The sequence below is a fragment of the Xiphophorus maculatus genome, chromosome 6, assembly GCF_002775205.1.
Source record: "Xiphophorus maculatus strain JP 163 A chromosome 6, X_maculatus-5.0-male, whole genome shotgun sequence".
Classification (NCBI taxonomy): domain Eukaryota; kingdom Metazoa; phylum Chordata; class Actinopteri; order Cyprinodontiformes; family Poeciliidae; genus Xiphophorus; species Xiphophorus maculatus.
Window position 1 is genome coordinate 29,248,600 of NC_036448.1, and position 13,201 is coordinate 29,261,800.

Sequence of the window (13,201 nt, forward strand, 5' to 3'; positions counted from 1 at the left end):
TTGAAGAAACTGGAAAATAATCTATCAAAGATTTTCTTTGACTTTTAGTTTTATTAAATCTTGTCATATCAGCAACGTTTCTCAGAGCTCTGGCTGCAGACACAAAACTACTCTATTTTGAAACTACCCTTCCTGCCACCCACTCCCACACCTCAGGATGACCTTCACACACCGACGGTGCAAGGCTCCAAGTCGCATCACTTTGTCGTCTAACAGACCCTGTATTCTATTTTACCTAGTGATCATCTTTTTTTTACCCCTCCAGGGGGTCTTTTGTGGCTCTAGTGTCCCTTATACGACAGTAGGCTGACAGGAAACGGGGAAGGAGAGGGGGAAGACATGCGGCAAATGTCGTCGGGTCCGGGAGTCGAACCCGCGACGCCCGCGTCGAGGACTCAAGGCCTCCAAATACGGGTCGTGCTAACCACTACGCCACCACGGCACGCCCCCTAGTGATCATCTTTTAAGTGCAAAATAAACAAATACAAAGTGAAAAGTTACATTTTTCATTTTACAGACAAGAAATTTGGGAATAAAATGTGAAATATTTTTTTAACGTAGCCTTATCCGAGCTGCAGCCGTCACTTCAGACGCCATTGAGACGCCAATAACCTTGGTTGAGTTTTACCACAGACATTTGGATGTGAAGTGGTAGCCCTGTTAGCATGCTTAGCCTTGTGGCACAATGGATAGACAAAAACTTTGAACTTAAAAATGACAGCAGATTGGAGAGAATTATTTGATTTTGCTGTATTTTACTGTGACGTCCAGCAGAGGGCGCCATCAGTTTAAGTCTTCATATGATGAGCCTACTTTTCTTGATGATTACATCCGTCAGGAGGTCAAAGTTCATGGTTCTTCTGTAGCTAGAAGTAAAACCACTATGTTATACTGTACCCTGAACGCATCACAGATCATTTCTGCAACAGAAAATAATTTTCTCCTTTGTTTTTCTTTATGGGATGAATTCATTTGTTCATTGATCTGTCAGTCTGTGGTCTGATCTGAGTTTATTATAATAAATCCATATTTTCATTCATGTGCAGCGTTTGTGTTGTGAACTGGTGGTTCAGTCATGTTAGGACTTCCTCTGGATAAATCACTGACAGTCGAGGAGCTTTTACCAGGAAAATATCAAACACCTGCAGCAAAATATTTATTTATTGATATAAGTTTATTTTTTATTCTTAAAAGAATGTGTATATTTATTTAGTTTATTTTTAACCTTTCCATACACAAGTCAACAAAAGAAAGCACAATGCTCAAAACAAGCAAACAAAAATGAAAAACTAGAGCAGAAATAGATAAATAATATTTAAACTTCTGTCCATGGAGAGAACATTGAGAGGAATCTGGTTCTGATCGGTGAGTGAAATGTTCTGCAGAACCAAAGCTCAGCTTTTAAAACGATTCAGAATGTTTTCTGGTGTTTGGCTCCCTCTGCTGGTTCAGGCGCGTAGCTGCAGTTTGAATAACACGTTAATATGAATTTCCGTGAATTAATCATTAATGATCGATAACAAACAATAACAAGTCATGATCTAAAGATGAGGAACCAGCAGAACCGACAGGCGACCCGGTTGGGTTTTCTACCTATATTATGATGTAAAACATAAACAACATGATGTAGTTCCATACCTCCTCCAGTTATGTAACGCCTCCACCCAGACTGGTTGGTGACCTCTGACCTGCAGCACACACATGGAGGAATGAACAGAGGATGACATAAGAAGTGTTAATCCTCCTTATCCTGCGCTGACGGATCACAATCAGCCTGGAAATCCTCGGCACGCAGCTGCTGCTCCCTCAGCCTCATTGTTCCAGAACCAGCTTCTCTGTAGTGGACCTCCAGAACCCGAGCCTTCAGGTGAAGCCTTTCAGGTTCTGGAAGAACCCAGAAACATTGTTCTGCAGAAGCTGCAGAATGACAGAGGATCCGATTGTTTCACAGAAACTGGGTCCTCTGTTGGGAGGTTGGACCCGTCACACTCTGGTACCGCTCTGGTACCGTTTCACATGCTGCATTGTTACCCACTGGAGCAGAAAACAGCTGATCGTATGTTCAGACTGCTGCTCCATTTGAGACCCAGTCCTGTCCAGAACCGCTGATCCAGATCCCTCTGTAGTCCGTTCAACCTTCAGATCGGATTGAGGTTCTCCGGGTCAGATTGGACCGGATTGTTAAAACTGATATAGTGATAATGTGAACCAGAACCATTTCTGCAGCTTCTCCAGCTCAACGGCCTCGTTGTCCTCCAGAACCAGCAGAACCAAAGCTGCAGCTGGAAACCCGTTTCTGTCAGCTTGAATCAAGTTTATCCATAAAACCTTTCATTACGGACTGGATGCAACGCGCTGGACTGGACCAGAACCGAGCCGGGTTCTGGTTCTGCCTGTGAAAACAGAGTTTTTCCTGTGCACTGTCACCACATGCTTGGTCAGGAGGAGGGAATGTTGCAAGCAGCTGCAACACTTTATTATCACTGGGATCAAACTGAACAACGTTTCCCTCATGAACGCGACTTCAGGTTCAGTTTTACTGGAATGAAGTGGATTTCAAACATCTGACGGGAATTACAACTTTATAAATAATACAAGTCAAATATAAAAGCTACAGACGCTCCGAGGCTGGTTCCACAGGAATTCAAGACATATTTACAGACAGTCTGTGGGAGGAAGCTGGAGTACCCAGGAAGAGACACTGTAGCACAGGGAGAACCCCCTGCTTAAGGCTGGGATTCAAACCCAGAACCTTCTCACTGCAAGGCAGCATCACTGGCCACTGCAGCATCATCCTAGTTAACAAACACAACCTGAACATTTCACCCAGCAACCGAACGCAGAACATCAAGAAAACCTGCAGATTCCACAAATAAATACAGAAATATCAACAAACATGTAGAAAACCTTCCAGTTCAGTTTTCACCACTGGAAACTTCAGTTTCCTTCAAAAAATCTGCAACAATCCGAACATTTAGCTCAGATGTTCCGGTCCGACCCGTTTGGACCGGAACCAGGTGAAGCTTTACCCTGCATGCTCCCGGGTTGCAGTCCTGTCTGTAACCATGGCAACGGCCAGCGAGGCGATGATGCTGGAGCCAGCGCTGGCCGCCTGTCCGTTTATCCCGGCCCGTGTGTGTTTCTGGTTCCGGCTGCCAAGAACCAGATTTGAGCTGTAGATTAATGATGAGCATGTTGTCCCGATCCGATGAAATCTGACATGAGCAGTAATCACATCCAGCCGGGCCAGAACCGCGGCAGAGGGGCGGATAAACCCCGAGCTGCTCACCGCGGGCTGGAGCAGAACCGAGTCCGGTTCCTGTCTGCAGTCGTTCTTCAGGTCCATTTAATGTTCAGGCAGCTGCTTCAGAGTTCTGACCCGGTTCTGATCAGCTGGTTCTGATGACCTTAAAGGTCCTTTCATCTCTGCACATCTGAGTCTTTATAACAGTTTTTTATTTCAATCACAAACTGTTTATAAATAGTTTTAAATCCAAATTTCTCAACTTGAATTTTATTTCCTTTGATTCAAACTAAACTGATTGATTTTATTTTTCAGAAAAAACAGGAAGGATTTTATCCTCCTATTGAAATCGCAGTAACTTTACAATTAATGCCAGTTTTTCTCTTTGTAAAATATTAAATAACTTTATCATGTTCCAGGCTGTTCACTTTACTAGTTTGTGTTTAATTGTCACATAAAGTCCTGATAAAATCATCTGAAGTTTTGTTTGTAATTATTGTTTGTAATAAAGGGTCCAAACTGTGTGAACACTTTGCGTTTAATCCAGTTTGTGTTGACTTGTAAACCGAAACATGAACGAGTTTAGAGGATAATCTGATCTGATTTCACTCCGTTAAACTGTGAGGCCAGGATGTGGAATAAACAGAATCCAGAAAAAACTAGAATACAATTCTGATCAAATACAGGAAAATCAAAAACATCCAAACAGTTTGGGATCAATAATCAAACAGAAATCAGCCCAAAGTTCTACTGAGACCTGCAAAGTTTCAAAAAGTCACAAGGAAGAAGCTGCTGGTCCAGACCGGACCTGCTGGACTCGGAGGAGCTGCTGGTCCAGACCGGACCTGCTGGACTCGGAGGAACTGCTGGTCCAGACTGGACCTGCTGGACTCGGAGGAACTGCTGGTCCAGACCGGACCTGCTGGACTCGGAGGAACTGCTGGTCCAGACCGGACCTGCTGGACTCGGAGGAGCTGCTGGTCCAGACCGGACCTGCTGGACTCGGAGGAACTGCTGGTCCAGACCGGACCTGCTGGACTCGGAGGAACTGCTGGTCCAGACCGGACCTGCTGGACTCGGAGGAACTCTCCAGCTCAGAACCATAAAACTCTGTAAAAATAATCAGGAGAAAAGAAAAATCATAAATCAAATAAAAAGTTCCAGCAGATCCTTGGATCATTTTTTCATCCTACCAGTCTGACTTGACTGATCCCAACCAAGTCTGACTTGGATGATTCTGTTTATATCATCTAGGTCTGACTTGGATTATTTTTTTTGTCCTATACAAGTCTGACTTGGATAATTTGGTTAGATTTGACTTGGATAACTTGTTCATGTCTTGGTCTGACTCGTTTCATTTTTTCCATCCTATTCAGGTCTGACTAGGATGGTTCAGTTCAGAACCGACTCGGACTCCAGGTCCCACTCAGATCATCCCTTCCTCAGGTGCTTTGGTGACTCGAATCCTCCCCTCCAGGTCTGACTCGTCTCCATCGGCAGCAGGATGGCGTGACAGCTCCTCTCTGCTTCCTGCAGGTTTCCACGGCGACGAGGCGGCGGCCCGAGGAGGAGGCGGGTCCATCCATTAAACATGAAGGTCTAAAAATAAAGGAGGCCTCCTCTCCTTTAATCTGGACCGGAGCTCCGAGTTCGCCGAGTGCCTCACATCAGAGACACGGAGCTACAAAGAGAGAGGAAGAGGAGGCGTCTTCATCACCGTCATTGAACAGCTCGACCTCTGACCTCGCCGTTTAGTAGCTCAGGCCTGACCTTTAACCTTCTGACCCGTCAGTCAACAGGTCACGTGATCAGGTTGGACCTGTCTCGTTGCCATGGAGACTTCCTGATACTCCTCCAGGTTCTTCTCTGGACCTTGTCCACTCAGCTGTCTGTCCAGAACCACTCAACTTCAGAACCGCTCAGTTTCGGTCCAGAACCGCTCGACTTCAGAACCGCTCAGTTTCGGTCCAGAACCGGGTCACTGGCTCCTGTGGTTCAGGTGGTTCTTCAGCGCCTGACAGTCACATCCGAGGGAGAAACTCCCATAAAGCCTGAAAAAACTCATGGACGGGTCCGAGTTCTGCCCAGAACCATGACTTCACCGATTCTTCACTTTACACAGAAACCCGGGAAAAGTTCTGACCCAAAACCACCAACTTACTATCAGTGATGAAATGTTTTAATAGTTAGAATAGATGACAATAAGCTGAGCGGTACCGGTCATATTCAGTCCTTCATCCGGTCCAGTGGTTCCTGTTAGACATCAGAGTAAAAACAGAACCACAGAAGAAGAGTTGAAATCAGGAAGGCTCTGATGGACCGCACCAGTTGGGTTCTGGTAGAACCAGACATGTTCAAAGGTGGTTCTGTTGGTCCAGAACTTCAGGAATGAAAACAGCAGGAAGTCTCCAAGCTGCAACAGCCAATAAAAAAACTGTTACCATGGAGACGGTGGAGCCAGGACGGTCTCAGCGACAGACCCAGAACAGAACCATCAGAGCAATCCGTCCGTCCCGCAGAACCTTCAGTCGTAGATGAATCCCCAGAACTCGTCCTCGGTTCCTGTGAAGCTCTGGGCCTCCGAGAAAACGGATCACAAATCAGAGAAATCTCAAAGTTTGATCCTGAAACGAAGGATTTATCTGAAACATCCATCCGTCTGTTCATCCAACCAAACTCAGACCCATCCATCCGTCTGTTCATCCATCCATCCTTAATAACAGTTTTTATTCCAATTAATTGTCATCAAACGACAGAACCTGGACTAGAGCCGAACCGGTCCAGGTTCTGCTGGTGACCCAGAGATCAGAAAAGGTTCAGGAGTAACAGGATTCTGGACCCGACTGGTTGATTTTAAATGATCAGAACCAGGAAGTCTGTGTTCTGGTTGACCGGTTCTGGTTTTATCTCCTGATTCTCCTTCAGTTTTCCGGTTTTCCATTTTTCCTCCTGCTGCTGCTCTTCCTCCCCCTGCTCCTCTTCCTCCTCCTCCTCCTCCTGCTGCTGCTCTTCCTCCCCCTGCTCCTCTTCCTCCTCCTCCTCCTCCTCCTGCTGCTGCTCTTCCTCCCCCTGCTCCTCTTCCTCCTGCTCCTGTAGGTGAGCTGCATGATTGGGCGCCAGGTTGGAGGGAGGGATTCAGGAATCACATGGTTTACGTTTGCAGCTCTGTCAGACGCCATTTTGGAGGAAAGTTTGGGATTTGTGAGACCTGGAAGGCTGCAGGGAGAGGAGCAGGAGGAGTGGGAAGGAGCAAACAGGAGGACTCGTCCACTCGGGGAGTGGGACACGCATACAGCTCTCAGGCTGCGGCTTCCAGGGCTCTGAGGTCTGCGGGCCGGTGCGGGATTAGGCGGTGGGACAGAGTTAGGAGTGTCTCCTCTAGGCTGGAAGTTTGTCCCGGGTTTTCTGGAAGGAGGTGCGGAGCTCCGGAGCGGCTCGGTCTCCTCCTCTGCAGCCGGAGCAGCAGCTGCAGCGGCGGGCAGCTCCTCCTGTCTGGCTCCCTGCCTGCCCTCAAACTGGGTGTGTTTACCGCGGACTTTGGCGCAGAGCAGATCCCGGATCCCAGCTGCTGGAAAACAGATTCCCACTTTACTTCCATCCAGAGCCGAGCAGCGGCCAGCCTGAGCGCTGCTCCCCGGCCGGAGGAGCCTCTGAGGCGGGGAAGTGCAGCTCGGAGAGTCGAGTCCTCCCCGGAGCTCCCCTCCCCCCCCGGATTCTAAGTTTTCTGCGTGGTTCTGTCCCGGTTCAGGACCGGTTCGGTTCTGGGGTGTTTCTTGGACGGGTCAGGAAGTTTGCTCGGTGTGGAACTTGGTGTCGTCGTGGAGGGATTTTTATTGGATTTTACGGGAAAAACAATTGGAAACCTGTTCTGTGCGGGAAGTGTGTGTGTGGTTCTGAGCTCCGAACTGAACCGAGCCGAGTCAGAACATGCCCGTTAGAAAGAAAGGTAAGCCGCTTTCACTTCTTCAGACTAACAGACTGAAAGCTAACGGCTAAAAGGATATGAAGTTGGTGTCACAATCGCAGCTGGTATAAAGGGCTGTTCCGCAGGTTTTAAGAACTCTGAACCTCAGATCTACACTTTAAAAATATTAAATTAATCTCTAGTGCTTAAATATGGAAACAGCTTCATAGAGTTTATTAAGCCTTTTCATTGATTCTTTTAATACATCTTAAAGTGAACATCCTTCATATAAATAAACATACGGAGGGCCATAAAATAATTAAATGCTTAATTTATTATTTTATCTGTAAAAATCGCCCATCAAAATTGTGGGGCGGAGCTTATACAGATTTGTTGACCTCCACTAGTTTTGCAATGAGTTCCACGACTCGTCTGCTAATCGTAACTTAGAATTGTCATTATAGGAAAGCTCATAAATATCTTCCATTTGCAATGACTGCCATGATTTTCTAACTTGTGGAGTTTATTTTTGTCCCTTCTGGCCCTCCATAGATATAGTTTTTTCCCCAGTAAACATAAAAAGCACCTCCCTGCTCTCTTGGTGGGGTTTCTGTAAAGCCCTCATGTTTTTGGGAAGGAGTTCCAGTCGAGTTGGTGAGTAGATGTGAAGCGGGAAGGTCAGAGGTTCTGTGTTTTGGTATTTTTGGGTTTTTCTGTGATTGAATCTCATCAATAACAATAATTAATCGCTGCTGCTAAACATCAGAATTGACCCTTAAAGTTAGAAAATTACAGTCGAATCTCTGAGATACTTTGATTTGGGCTTTTTATATTTTAACTACTTAAAGAGAAATTTGTTTAAAAATGTTTACTTTTAGTTTATTGTAATCAAAGTTTTTCTTTCCGTTTCCACCAGGGTCCAACAGTTAAACCTTTAGGTTAGACTGAAGATTTCTGCTCTAATAAAAACAAAAAGTTAAAAATTACATTTTCTGATTTTTTCAAAAATAGACAAAACTGTGTGTAAAATAAAATAAAGTTTACTTTAAACTGAAATCAGTTTCAAAATCAAGAGATTCTAATCTGACTCCAGGCTCTTAAAGTTCTCTTTACATTTTGTGATACGATAATGTTTTCTGCTTCCATAATCTCCATGACTCTTTTTCTCTATATATAATCTGTCACGCAACAAATAATTCTATACATTAATCCAGTCCATGTCCAGTTCTTAAGCTCCATCCAGCCTAATCATAATTATATAAAAACCTTTACAACCAGAATTAAAATAAATTTTCTGACAACTAAACTGTTCTTTCTGAATCTCTGTATTGTGCAATAATTTAGTCTCATTATTCTAGAGCCGATCGCCTTAAAAACTGTGGACTGGCCCTTTACAGGTGCTCTCAGTCAGAGGCCAACTTCAGCGCGGTGTGCGCTAACCTGCTGAGGAGGAAAAAGTCCAACTGCAGCTGAATAGAAACACATAAAACACCCAGAAATGCAGAGCTACACGAACCCGGGAGGAACCTGGGCTAAAGGTGCTAAACACGGCTCAGTTCGGTCCTGCTGAGCCCAGCCGAACCGCACCAGGTGAAGTTAAAACCCAGCTAGCCTCTTAGCTTCAGCTGCTAACCAACTTCTAAATGGGGCACCTTGTGGGAACTAAAAATAAACTGGAATATCAATAAAATATTTACCGCGTCCTCATAAAGGTCCTTTAACTTGAGGTATGTTTGCCGAAAAAGTCTTAAAAATATTCTCTCTCAATATAAACTATAATGGATGGTCGTAGTTTTTCGTTTATTAATGTTTAAAACGTTTCCATTAGCGGCAGGCGGTGACGCTGCAGCGGTTCTGCTCAGAGGATCCAAATCAACCGGTTAGTGAAGAGAAAGTTGATTTAAAATCACAAAGCAAAGTTAGTTTAGGCTCAAAATCTAAAGTGTTGCAAATGTTCCAGGTAGCAGGTAATTATGGGATGTTAGAGCCTTTATTACTGGAAATGTAAAATATTAATTATCACAAAATCTTTATAAAAGTTTCTTTGGTCCCAAAACTGAACTTCATAGAAAATACTGGCTGTGATAAAAATGAAATAAACTGAATCGAATGTATTTTTCTATAATAATGAAATGATTAGATTTTCTCAGATGGACCTCTTGTTTTGGTCCGGTCTGAACGTTCAGATCCAGAACCTCTGGTTCCGCTCGGACTCTGAGGTTTTCCAAACCGGCTCTTTTGACGTTTCGGTCAGATTCCTGGGATTTGCTTTTTACTTCCTGGATTTGTTTTTGTTCTGAAGTAATGAATCTGGGTTGGATTGGGTCGAACCTCTGGATCAGCTCCAGATCATCCTGGGCCCGGCCCAGTTCTGTTCAACCAGCTTCCAGAACCGGATCAGGTCGAAGAGTTTATCTGGATTTGAAAAAACGCTCCAGTTTAGAGTCAGAAATAAAGACCAGTAAATGATAAACCAGTTTGGTTTTACATGTGAATCAGAACCCTGGACAGACGTTGACATCTGGATGGATCATCGGTTCTGATCCGGAACGTTTCAGGGAATCATTTGATGGATTTCTGCAGCAGATTTAGACCCTGAATAAAATGCTGGATTTCCCAGCGATCCGAACATCGGGTCGATCCGAACCGTTCCTGTTTAAGTCCAACTCGTCTTCCGGGGTTCAGACGGAATCAGGATAAGATCCGCCAGTGGATCTGTGGATCAGTGATCCTTCAGTGGATCAGTGATCCTTCTGTGGATCTAATTCTGCTGGACGATAAAGTACAGCAGAAGTTATTGTGATAATATTTTTGTTCCATTTTCCAGTAATAAAACGGTAATAATGGCAAAATAATGTCAGATCACATTAATAAACTTTAAATTTAACATTTAACTCTGAAACTTAAACATTTTAAATGTCCAAAAAATAAACAAAACAACAAACAAATAAACTATAAATAAATTTTCCTTCCAAAAAAGTTTTATTTTAGATCAAAACTCCAGAGTTTTAAAAATTTTATCCAGTTTTTGGTGGAAAGAGAAAAATGATAAAACATGGAAACGGAAATATTGATTTTGTTTTAATTGATCATGTGATTTATTGATTTATTGCAACAGGCCCAATCATCTGCAGAAGCATTATACTTTAAACTGCTACCGGTTCTGATCCGGTTCTGATCCGTTCTGTCGGTCTGTGTCTCTGAGTGTCCTGTGTGCTGCAGCATCCTGAGATGTGATGAAGAGTTTAACTGTCCGTCCTCTTCCTCTCCTCCGCCCCGGTTCTGATCCGAACCGCCTCCAGACGCCCAGCGGGCCCTGCTGCTCCTGGAGGAGTACCGGAACAAGCTGAACCACACGGAGGACCGGCAGCTGCGTCTCTCCATCCAGAGAGTCATCGACATCTTCCAGAGCAACCTGTTCCAGGCTCTCATAGGTAAACCCGGTTCTGATCCGTTCTGACCCGGCTCTGGCTGCTGCCGGGTCGGCCCCGGAACCGGGTCTGCTTCTGATTGTTCTGACTGTAAAAATCTGATTCCACAGCAGGTGGTTCTGGTGCTGCTCAGGCAGACAGGATGAAGGTTCTTCTGGGTTCTGTATGGACCAGAATCAGAACCTGGAGTTCATTGTCCCAGTAAGAACTGGGACTGTCCCAGTCTGGACTCTGCTGGTTCTAGTAACTGAATGAATTAATTTGACATCAGGTTTGAACTGGACCGGAGGTTCTGTTGGGTCGGGAACAGAACCAGGGAATCTTTGGTGTGTGAAACGTTCTGTCCCTCTGGTTCTGGTTCTGAACGGGTCACAGGGTTTTCCAGACAGGATGAGTCTTCAGAACCTGAACCGGGCCTCGGTTCAAACCGGGTTGTAAATTAAAGGTCCGGTCCGGTGCCAGGTTCTGCCTTGGCCCGTCCGAGTCGGACCTTTTGTTCTGTTGTTGTTCCGATCCGGTCGGTTTTGTCAGTCAGAACACGTACCGGGCCGGGCTCTGAGCTCCGTCCCGGTTCTGATCCGTCGACCGGGTTGAAAGGCTGGGATGTGACCCGCATGCCGACCGGAACCGAGCAGCTGACAGAACCTCATTCAGAACTCCGGACCCGTCCTGTGCTTTTAATGAACCCGGTTGGAGAGAAACTCTGAACCGGACCGGAACCACAGCAGGTTCCTGGAGTTTAATGCGTTTGTTCTGACTCTGGTTCTGTGGGTCGGGACGGTTCTGTGTCAGAACCAGGACGGGTCGGGCTCCAGAACCGGTTCTGTTCCTGCAGGAGAGAGAACCAGAACCAGAGCTGGAGGACCAGTAGAACCTTGAAAGTTCTGCTGAGTTTGGAATTACTGTCACTGGTACCCTGATGGTTCCTGACCCGGAAGGTTCTGATCCAATCTGCAGGGTTCTGCTGATGAACCGTCAGTTCTGGACCCAGGTTAGTCCGGAAACATCAACAGAACCGTTGGATCATTTTGGTGTACCGATCCAGGCCAAGCCAGGAGTCATGCAGCTCAGCTTCAGCAGAACCGGCCCGTTTGGACCTCTGCCCGTCCTGCAGAATTAATGATGATGAAGGTGAAAGGAAACCCGGTTTCCCTCCATGTGACCAAAACGTTTCCTCTGATCCGGTTCAGACCGTTACCGGGTCAAAAAAACATAAACTTTCTGGAGAACCGAGTCGGGTTCTACTCAGGTTCTGCTGAGGTTCTACTCAGGTTCTGCTGAGGTTCTGTTGGGATTTCTGGCCGCCTTTAAGGCAGAACTCTGAGCTCAGAGTCCAGCAGCTCCAGTTTGGACAGTTTAACTGTTTCCTGACCTGCTGTACCTCCGGTTCTGACCCGGATGGGATGCAACTCTGACCCGGGAAGCTGCTGCTCGTTCTGCTAAGGTTCTGCTAATGTTCTGGAGCTTGCTTTGGGCCAGCTGGCTGGCAGTGTGCAGCAGCAGCAGGACTTTCTCTGGAATCTCACTGAACTTTAAACCATGGCAGCGATACGAAGGATCGGATCGGTTCTGGATCTGTATCGTGTGTTCTGGGGTCCAGGTTCTGGTTCTGGTTCTGTTTGGAGCATCTGGATCAGTGACGGTCCACTCAGAGCTCAGCCTTACTGGTCACATATTCCCACTTTGTTTGCTGGAAGATTAGAAACTCGCGACCAGAACCAGAACCTGGCAGAATCATTCGGTTCCTCGTTGGAAGGTCAGGAACGTTTCCGGGTTCTGATCAACAATCACCGATGTTTTCCTTCAGAAAAAAAGGATTTGGTTCTGATCCAGATTCTCCATCAAGTCGTCCATTCTAGAACATCCATCCATCCCTCCATCCATCCCTCCCTCCATCCGTCCGTCCGTCCGTCCGTCCATCCATCCCTCCATCCGTCCGTCCATCCATCCATCCCTCCCTCCATCCATCCATCCATCCATCCATCCATCCATCCATCTATCCCTCCGTCCATCCGTCCGTCCATCCATCCATCCCTCCCTCCATCCATCCATCCATCCATCTATCCCTCCGTCCATCCATCCGTCCATCCATCCGTCCGTCCGTCCATCCCTCTCTCCCTCCATCCCTCCATCCGTCCGTCCGTCCATCCGTCCGTCCATCCATCCATCTCTCCATCCATCCGTCCGTCCATCCATCCCTCCATCCGTCCGTCCATCCATCCATCCCTCCCTCCATCCATCCATCCATCCATCCATCCATCCATCCATCCATCCATCTATCCCTCCGTCCATCCATCCGCCCGTCCGTCCTTCCATCCATCCGTCCGTCCATCCATCCATCCCTCCCTCCATCCATCTATCCCTCCGTCCATCCATCCGTCCATCCATCCATCCATCCGTCCGTCCGTCCATCCATCCATCCATCCATCCATCCCTCTGTCCGTCCATCCGTCCGTCCATCCATCCCTCCCTCCATCCATCCATCCATCCATCCCTCCATCCATCCATCCATCCGTCCATCCATCCGCCCATCCGTCCTTCCATCCATCCGTCCTTCCATCCATCCGCCCGTCCGTCCTTCCATCCGTCCGTCCTTCCATCCGTCCGTCCGTCCGTCCGTCC

The 13,201-nt window shown here is 46.6% G+C and overlaps 1 protein-coding gene across 15 annotated transcripts in view; it reads left to right on the plus strand.

The window, feature by feature from the left end:
* Nucleotides 1-7,024: 7,024 nt before the first annotated feature.
* The window catches only part of LOC102220044 (discs large homolog 1-like protein), a 61,496-nt gene continuing 55,319 nt past the window's right edge, over nt 7,025-13,201 (plus strand). For 14 of the 15 annotated variants that reach the window (XM_023335284.1, XM_023335286.1, XM_023335287.1 and 11 more), the window contains exons 1-2: nt 7,025-7,190; nt 10,451-10,582. In XM_023335284.1, coding sequence (XP_023191052.1) covers nt 7,172-7,190; nt 10,451-10,582 — 151 coding nt within the window. In that variant the 5' untranslated portion in view covers nt 7,025-7,171. Of the gene's footprint in view, nt 7,191-8,644; nt 8,739-10,450; nt 10,583-13,201 lie in introns of those variants that run through there. The other variant, XM_023335300.1, reaches the window with a different exon arrangement.